Here is a 9,606-nt window from a genome sequence, read left to right as displayed (position 1 = left end):
CACATAATCTCACAAATCATGCACACGGCCATCCTCTGTGCTTGCATGTGGGTGGAAGGAGGAGAAGAGCAGAGGAGCAAAAAGAAAAAAAAAAAAAAGAAAAGAAAAATGAAAAAAGCCCTAACCCTTTCCCCTCGGCTGGTGGAAAGTGAAACTTGAGAGTTTTTTTGTTCCTCCCCCTCGGTAGTGCTCGGTAGCATCGCGTTGGCAGCCTCTGTGCCCCCCTCTGCCCACTCCCTCCCGTAGCGTTGTGGTGGCCAGCTGCTAGCGGAGCGGCAGTTGTAAGCGAGTGGGTGGGTGAGACTTGGTTTCCTGTGCTCCTCAGGGCTCCGCTCCAACCACCGCTGCAGCGCGCTCCGGCCAGGGGCCACGGGGCCAACCGTACAAAACAAACAGGGGACTGGCTCCTCTCCTCCTCCTCCTCCTCCTCCTCCTCCTCCTCCTCCTACAACCACTACTACTGCTGCTCCTCCTGCCACTTCTTCTTCTTCTTCTTCTTCTTCTTCCTTTTCTTCCCCTCTCTCTTCTTCGCTTCTCGCTGCCCTTCTTCCTCCGCCACCGTCACCTCCATCGCCATCTTCCTCCTCATCACCGTCATCCACCACGTCGACAAACTGCCCGTCAAGTCCGCCCACAGTCCGGCCGGCGCGGCCCCGGGAGGCCCCCGAGCTGAGGGGGCTGAGCGCCGGGGCCCCTGGGCTGGATGTGGAAGGGCTGGACATGGAGGTGGAAGAGGCCCCCGAAGGCATGGAGTCCTTCAGTTTACCTGAGGTAAGCACAAACACACGCACACGCACACACACACACACACACACGCGCGCACACTGATGATACGGGCGTTTCTGTATCATCAGGGCGGAGGCTGTCCCCAGATAGCAACCTTCCATTAGTTTGACCCCAGTAAGTGATCTAAGTGGGATGAAGGTTATGCAAAACTGACCAATCATGGACCAGCTTCCGCCTGTGTGAAAGTGTGAACGTGTTAGCGTCTAAACTGTAGTTGTATTAGCTGTATCACTTTTAACACTTCTTTGTCTAGCTCAGTACTTGTGTGTTTTTCTTGGTACTGCATGCTTTGTCTTCATTCTTATCTCCCTCTCTGCGACTCCTCATTCTGCCACGGGTGTAGCTAGTTTCAGCTGACAACTAATGTGGTCCAATCAAACACACGTACACTCATAGGCTGTCCATGAAAGCCACACACACGCACACACACACTCTCTATGGAGTTGGGTGTGCAGAGCTGGAATTCAAACACCACCACCCCGGCCTACACCTGCTTGGGTTGTGCTCTGTATTGTGGGTAACCTGCACAATGGGCTGAGGTATCTGATGTACCCCATGGGGCGGTGGAATTTTGTTCCCTGTTGTTAAATGTTGCTATTCTGCATCTGACATCTGTGGGTCAATGTTTAAAATCCTTCAGCAGGGAGCACACTAAAAGAGTGGAACCACAGCGACAAACTCAAGTTCACTATCATTTCATGTAATAAATGGTTCAATCCATGACATGAGTTATTTCTGACAGGGGTGTTTTAATATTATTTCTAAACTTGATCGATCCGCAGTTTACCTTCAGCCTTGGAACCATTGGGTAGCATTAGCAGTAATGTAGATGGTAGTGGTTATGTTAGGGAAGACATTCCTTTTCACAATGGCAGCATGGGCTCGGAGATGGCCGATAACAGCCAGGGACGACGAGAATCAATACCAGCAGACAATGAGAGGGTTGCTCTCAAAGGCCAGGAAATTGTTTGTTCCATTCAATGTGTCTTATTGTGTGTGTGTGTGTGTGTGTGTGTGTGTGTGTGTGTGTGTGTGTGTGTGTGTGTGTGTGTGTGTGTGCGTGCGTGTGTGCGAGCGCGCGCGTCTGCGCCTGCACACATGCGTGCATACACGTTAATGGGCATGTGTGTGTCTCTTTGTGCACTATACGTGTATGTGTGTGCGTGTGTGTTTGTGCGTGCACGTGTGTGTGTGTTTATGTGTGTATTTGTACTCATGTTTGTTATTTTTCCGCCCTGCGTAGGGTAGTCGTGTGTGTATAAGCATTTAGGTGAAGCGTTTGATTTCAGCGGACCTGCCTGGCTACCAGCCTGCCTATCCGTGGACAAGCCATCTGTTGGCCCAGTGCACGGTGTTCCCATCTTAGATCTTAGAGTAGAGAGAAGGAGGGTGGTGGTTGGTGGTTGGTTGGTGGGTGGTGGGTGTAGGAAGGAGGAGGAGGGAGAGGGGGTGAAGGAACCGTGGGTGGGTGAACTAGGTAGTGGAAGGACGCGGGCTGGTGGAGTAAAGATTGTGTTGGAGTGATTGGGATGGAGACACACGCAGCGCTCACACATATTGAGAAGATGAGGGGTTATTAGCGAGTTAGAGTTGAACAGTCTCAGTCTTGTGCCGCAGACAGACGTAATTGGGGATGTTGTTTGACAGTACGTCAAGCCAACAACAAAAACATCTATGCCTCTCTTTGTCTCTTTCCTCTTCGTGTTTAACTCTCTCTCTCTCTTTCCCACTCCCTCTCTCTCTTTTTCTCACTTATTTTTTTCTCCACAGTTTGTGCTTTGTTTGTCATCTTCTGTTCAGTTCAGCTGCATGTCCTCTTCTCTGTTTTGCATGGTGGATACATGGAGTTTCTCTCACAGCCCGCCGTAGCCACTTGACCCATGCATGCCCAAATAAAACAATACAATACCATACAATCCAGTGTAAATAACAAGAATAACAAAGTACACTTTGGTGTCATTTCAGGAAGACATGAAGGATAAAGAAGGCACCAAAGGATACAGTACAGGTACAAACAAGCCAATTGTATATTTTGATCTACGTCTATAGCATTCCTAGAACCGGTAGTTCCACTCTATGTAACTCCATGTCCATTCTCTCTCTGTCCTTGCGTCGATGTCTCGCGCCCAGGCTTGGAAGACGATCAGTCTCCTATGGAGAGGGATCAGGAGGCTGGCCCGGGCTGTGCTGGCGGCTTGGCTGGGGTTGACCGCGTGCCTCCCACCCAGGGAGGGGGCGGAGGGCTGGGGCTGCAGGCCAGAGGGCCCGGATCAGCCGCCGAAGCCGTCCTGTCGGAGCCGGGCCCCAGGCCCGCGCCCAGGTTAGCCTGCTCGCTGTGCAAGCGGCTGTTCAGCAGCCTGGAGCATCTCCGGGAGCACGAGTACCGCCACGCCCTGTCTCTCATGGCCATGTCGCTGGACTGGCCTAACATGCAGGGCACGCTCGGCCACGCCGGCCCCCCCGGCTGCCAGCTGCCCTCCTCTCTGCCCCAGCCTCTCTTGCTCCACCACCACCGCGACCACCGCGACCACGACCACGACCGCAAACACGACCACCGCCTCCACCACCACCACTACCACCACCAGGCTCTCCACCAACCCGGCGCGGCGCAGTACCCGGCGACGCCCGCCGGCGCCGCCGCCGCCACCGCCCGCTACTTCTGCGCCCAGTGCCCGGCCAGCTTCACGCTCAAGTCCAACGCCGACCGCCACGAGAAGACCATCCACTTCAAGAAGAATCTGATGCAGTGCATGTACTGCCTGAAGCACTTCCGGGACCGCACCGACCTGCACCGCCATCTGTCCTCGGTGCACTCCAAGGAACGCGGACACACCTGCCCGGCCTGCGCCAAGGCTTTTAGCACCCAGAAGAACCTGGCCACGCACGTCAAGGTGTGCTGCCAGGTGGGGCTGATGCCAGGGCCCTTTCAGGAGCCCGGCTGGTACTGAACAGACAAAGCAAAGAGAGAGAGAGAGAGAGAGAGAGAGAGAGAGAGAGAGAGAGAGAGAGAGGGTGTGAGAGAGAGAGAGATGGAGGCTTTTACAAGGAACATGTCTCAGGGAAAAGGGTTACAGACCCCCTACTGTGTGCAGCCTCAGAAAGTCCCCGTTCGGATTGGGAGGACCTAATAGGATTGAAGGCACAGAACCAGCGTCCGGGATCTCATACGCACAGCAGTATTTCGATGCTCGTCATAGGCTGCAGACCAATGGCATGGTTAGATGCAGCTAGGACCACTCCTTTATAGTATATATTAGTATGTGTGTGGCTACTTCTTCTTTAAAAACCAAATAATAAATAAAAATACAAAAATGCAAATGTATGACCGTATCCCATTTTGTGGAAAGTTCTCCCCGCCTCCTTTCTCAGCACTGATCAGGTACAGTAAGACGATGTTTTTACCGAATGACGTCCATTACGTTGAATGCTTCGACCGGTCATCTGACTGTGTGCCCCACAGATTGGCTTCGCTCACACATTGTTAACTCTTATAAACCAAACACTTGAAACTTACGGTATGAATGAACGCAAAGTCCGCCTAGACACTACTGGAGGAGAGCTGTCAGGCGTTCCTGTGGCCCCTCCGCTCACACAAGAGCACCACCCTCAGGAAGTCAGCGGCATTGCGCTGCTGTCTGAGGGCCATAAATTCCAACGGCCAAGCCCTGATATTGGCATTGTAGACGACAGTAGGCAGAGCGGCATTTAGAAAGAAAAACAGAACACGCCCAACACGCAGGATTGGCTCAGGTGGAAGACCTAGCCGTGTGTCTGTAGTCCCCCCGCCCGCCTACCCACTGCACCTGGCTTCAGATCATTACAGATGGGTGAACGACACAAAGCCGGCCACCAGATTAGAAACAGCCATACTGCATGGGGGTGGGGAGCCATACTCCCTGTGCCTTGCTCTCTGACCCAGATCTGCTGAGTCCTGCTCATACGACGCATTTGCTAAAGCGGGACAGTAATTGGCCCTCCTTGACCCTTGACCTCTGAGCTAAAGTGGCAGCAGTGGGAAAAATGGACCAGTTTGAGTCCTATTGTAGCGAGGAGCCATGAAAGGAGTGGGAATTAATTAAGAGTTGAGAATGAATGAAGGACAGTCGCTCGTGAGCCAGAGAATATACACTCTTTTAATGGGAGATTGCCCCACAGACACCGATGTCACAGTAAATACCATGGGACATGGTATCTTTGCTCTGTGTGTCATTGTGCGTTCTCATAATGTCCATATCGCTCACAGACCCGTTTCCTTTATTCACTTAGTCAGGGATTGCCGATGCGGTTGTGATTTGTGCGTCTGAAACAGAAGTGAAGCCCCATTTAGGGAAACCGCTCCAGTGTTGATTGGTGAGAAAAATAAATCGGATCCAAAACCAGGAACTAACAAGGAGCTTGGTAGATTCTGGGTTAGGGTCATGTTTGTGACACAAATTGTGACGACAAATTATTTTGATTCTATTGAAATATTTTCCCGAATTCATTTTTTTGGTAAATATTTAATGAAAAACTAATGTGCAATTGCTTTGTGTATTTTCTCTTTGTTGTCCTCTTCACAGAGACATCCTCTCTTAATCAAAGCAACTCCTTTGCATAGCTTTTACTATTATTAAATTGGGACGGAAGCTGAATCAAACGATTCTGCTGTTTGTTTTTCTCTCCCATCCAGGAACATGTCGAGTGCGTAATAATAATCCCATTCTTCCATTTCCCTCTTGAATCCAAAATGCGATAATAACCTTCAATGCAATTCATGTTCCCCCTGTATCTGCATGTCTTCTTCTTTCTGATTAATTATCCTGCCTACAGCCCCCCCCCCCCCCCCAAAAAAAAAGCAGTGTCTATTTAAAGACAGAGGTAAATATAACACATCTTAGTCCGACCTTAGAGCCCCTCTCTGTGCCCGCTCCCTACCTCGCTACGGTAGCAGTAGTGCTTGTTGTCCTTGTGAATTTATAAAGACAGTGCTGTGTTCCTTTTAAATGTTTACACACACAAGCACATGCTGCTTGCACACACACACACACACACACACACACACACACACACACACACACAGCAGTACTCAGTACTTCCATAGCATTCGTGTAGCCCATTGCCATTTATGTCTCGACATTGAGATTATTGGCAATGTACGCAAACACACAACATAAGGTTAGGCCATGATATTAGCAGTGTTTCCCTTGTATTGCTTCAGTATTTTCTTGTGCCTGTGCTAAGTGCATCCCGCTGTTGTGTTGACGTTCATACATTTTCTTTACCTTTCCTTCCAACACCCCCCCCCCCCCCCCCCTTTGTCTTTGTATGCAGGGGGAAAAAAAGCTGTTGTCAGGGCAACTAAACCTTCTGTTATTAGTATGGCCATGGGAACTGATGAGGCTGTTACACTATATTGTCAATTTAAATGCAGAAGGAACTCTTTGGTATTTTTATTTAAATGTGAGGATTTTGATTAATTGCTAACCGGTTGTTTCTGCTCTCCCTCCCCCCACCTCCCCCACCCTTTCTACTCTCTCTCTCTCTCTCTCTCTCTCTCTCTCTCTCTCTGGATATCTCTATGGCTCTCTATGGTTCTCTCTCTCTCTCACTCGCTCTCTCTGGTTCTCTCTCTCTCTCTCTCTCTCTCGCTCCTTCTCTCTGTCTCTCTCTCGCAATCTCTCTCCGCCAACAGTGAATGACTTCACGGTGATCCGGAAGAAGTTCAAGTGCCCCTACTGCAGCTTCTCAGCCATGCACCAGTGCATCCTGAAGAGGCACATGCGCTCCCACACCGGGGAGAGACCCTACCCCTGTGAGATCTGTGGCAAGAAGTTTACCAGGCGGGAGCACATGAAACGACACACACTGGTAAGCACGCTGGGGTTCTGCTGTGTACCAGCAGAGGGCAGCAGATCACTCAGGACGTGTGCTATACTATTAAAAAGGCTTGGTAATCGTTTTAGATAGATGTGCTTGTGTAAGATGTGATGCAATCGTGAGGTGAATAGGTCATATCACATGGGGAATGGTTTGATCTTGGTCAGACCTCAATTGATGGGAATTGTGCTAAAGTTAGTATTTCACTTTCCATATTATCTGTAAAAATATAACGCTTGTTAGTTGTCATCAACCACACCTAAAGCTTACGTGGCGTGAGTAACAAACCTCACGTTTTGGTGTAAAATAACCAATACCTCAAACGAGTCTAATGAGCTTTGTCTACTTTGAATGAAAAAGTGTATTGTATGTCGTGGGGGTTTCTAAACGACCTGTGCTGCTCCACGTGCTCAAACGCCTCTTCCTCCCCCTCCTCCCCCTCCCCCGCTCCCCCCCCCCCCCCCCCCCCCCTCGCCTCGACAGGTCCACAGCAAGGACAAGAAGTACGTGTGCAAAGTCTGCAGCCGGGTGTTCATGTCGGCCGCCAGCGTGGGCATCAAGCACGGCTCCCGTCGCCACGGCGTCTGTGCCGACTGCTCCGGCAGGGGCATGGCGGCGCTGCTGGACCACCGCCACCACCACCACCACCACCACCACGGGGGGGAGGAGGAGGAGGAGGCCGGCGCCGGGGACATCTCCCCCGAGGAGGAGCTCTACCCCGGCGACCACCACCGCTTCCACGACGACCAGGCCACCGAGTGCGACGGCGACGGCGAGGAGGAGATGCTGGCGGAGGGAGAGATGGAGGCGGAGATGGAGGGCGAGATGGCGGGGGAGGGGGAAGGGGAGGGCGAGGGCGAGGGGGAGGAGATGGCGGCGGCGGCGGCGGTTGCGGCGGCGGCGGCGGCGGCGGCGGCGGCGGCGGGGGGGGGGGAGGGGCAAGTGGAAGGACTCGGGGATGGCGCGGCAGGCGGCCGAGGAGGACAACGAGAAGGAGGAGAGCGACTCGTCGGCGCCGGAGGGCGAGCCACGCAACGGCAGCGAGAAGGACTTCGGCTGGATCTCCTAGGGGCTTCCCCCGCCGCCGCCGCCGCCGCTGATTGGCCCCTTTCACCGACCGCAGATGAAGTGATCGCTGCTGCCGTGACCTCTTGAGGCACAGATCTCTGGCCTCTTTGTGGCCTCCTCTGGTCAGCGGTCAGGGAATGTGTAGAGCGATGCGCAACGACCATCTAATACCATTGTGGGTGACACAGTCAAGCACACACAATCACACACACACACACACACACACACACCACACACATACACACACACAGACACACACAGACACATGCACACACGTAATTACATGCACTCGACACACACACACACACACACACACACACACACACGACATAGCAACCTTGAGCTCGGGATGTGACGGCCATATTGGAAGGAGAGGGACTGACGATGGCTCTCGGGACAGACTCCTGCTTACCTCCTTATCCTCTTCTGATGCAGTGTTCTTTTTGTCTACTATGGTTTCACTTTCCTTTTCCTTCGTGTTTCAAGGGGATCAAGCCAGAGTACCGTGGTTTTGTACTCTGCTGTTTGTGAGAAATTTGGAAATATGTAATAGACTCGTCCAAGGACCTGGCTGGACCACAGCTTTTTTTGCTGGTTTGCTGTCACAATCACCATGGAAACCAAGGATTGGAAGACAAGACGTTGGTGCCGGTGGGCGTGTAGAGAGAGAGAGAGAGAGAGAGAGAGAGAGAGAGAGAGAGAGAGAGAGAGAGAGAGAGAGAGAGAGAGAGAGAGAGAGAGAGAGAGAGAGAGGGAGAGCGTCTGGATGCTATCAGCTTCCAACTTTTTCTTTTGGTTTTTCAGATGGAACCATGGGGTGGAGTGTGGGTGGGGTATGGAGGGAGGGGTGGTTACTGGGTAGGGGATGGGGGTGTCTGTTTAAGTTAAGGGACTCTACTTTTGAATCTATTGCAACGCTGCGTGCGTCACGGCAAAATGCCCGATGGCACATCTTTTTTCCAATGCATAGCCCAACTGCCACAGACTTGCACTTTAACCACAGTTAAGGCTCCTCCCCCTGCCACCCCCCCCACCCCCCCCCCCCCCCCGCCCAACCCCCTAAACCCACGGTTTACATTTTTGGATCCGCTCTTTACTTAAACCTAGACAACCTGGTGACCACACCTACCTTTAAGGAGGATACCTTATGTCCTCTTGACTGTTATCATGACGTGTGACAAAATCAACCATGGATCTTGCAGAATGCAGTTTGCTGTTCATATAGCCTATGCCTTTTAAGTGATGGACCTGAATCTTTCGTTTGATGTTTCCACACATTTCTAGCGACCAATGTTACAAGAAGATACGGGAGGTGTGCGACGGATGTACATACATTTCTTTTTTCTTTTTAGTTCGGGGAGGTTTTAACAGAGGGAGAGAAGAGTGAGAGAGAGAGAGAGAGAGAGAGAGAGAGAGAAAGAAAGAGTGAACTTCAAGCTCTATGCAGCAACTAACGTTTCACGATCTAGCTATTATCTAACAACATGAACGCTTCATTCCAGATAACATATCAAGACAATAATTCATAGAATCCAACATGATCCTATACAACTCTACCCTCAAATACTCTCTGTCTCTCTGTCTCTCTCTCTCTCTCTCTCTCTCTCTCTCTCTCTCTCTCTCTCTCTCTCTCTCTCATTCTCTCTCTGAGGCCTGTCTGGAGGAGGTCAGGTTGTGTGTATGGATTGGGAAGCAGAGTCTCTGATGTCAAAAAGAGGACCTGATTTTCTTCCTTAACCACATTGCCCTCTGGTCAGTTTTATCATTTCAATTAAAAATGTGGAATATGCAGTTTTTTTCTCCCAATTTCCTTGGACCATGGACATCCTTTACTGAGATTTTGTATGTATAAAAAAAGAGGCAGACATTTTGGCAAAAAATCTCCATCATGTTTGA

General features: G+C 51.2%; 1 protein-coding gene and 1 pseudogene across 2 annotated transcripts in view; both read left to right on the top strand.

The window, feature by feature from the left end:
• Positions 1 to 3,734, top strand: part of LOC311359796 (uncharacterized protein) — a gene marked incomplete at both ends in the record, with an annotated part of 4,105 nt that extends 371 nt beyond the window's left edge. Inside the window, 5 exons of the mRNA XM_084479832.1 lie at positions 188 to 242; positions 326 to 381; positions 638 to 771; positions 2,752 to 2,794; positions 2,917 to 3,734. Of these exons, the coding sequence (XP_084335958.1) occupies positions 188 to 242; positions 326 to 381; positions 638 to 771; positions 2,752 to 2,794; positions 2,917 to 3,734 (1,106 nt within the window). The remainder of the gene's footprint in view (positions 1 to 187; positions 243 to 325; positions 382 to 637; positions 772 to 2,751; positions 2,795 to 2,916) is intronic.
• A 1,725-nt stretch (positions 3,735 to 5,459) lies between these two features.
• LOC311359795 (zinc finger and BTB domain-containing protein 46 pseudogene) lies at positions 5,460 to 8,357 on the top strand (annotated as a pseudogene). The gene is made up of 3 exons (XR_014684190.1): positions 5,460 to 5,466; positions 6,458 to 6,633; positions 7,126 to 8,357. The product of XR_014684190.1 is annotated as a zinc finger and BTB domain-containing protein 46 pseudogene (transcript).
• The last annotated feature ends 1,249 nt before the right edge of the window (positions 8,358 to 9,606 follow it).

This window comes from Micromesistius poutassou (assembly GCF_964030765.1).
Source record: "Micromesistius poutassou genome assembly, chromosome: 15".
Lineage (NCBI taxonomy): Eukaryota > Metazoa > Chordata > Actinopteri > Gadiformes > Gadidae > Micromesistius > Micromesistius poutassou.
The sequence above is the reverse complement of the archived record's forward strand: the minus strand, read 5'-3'. Positions and strand labels throughout refer to the sequence as shown.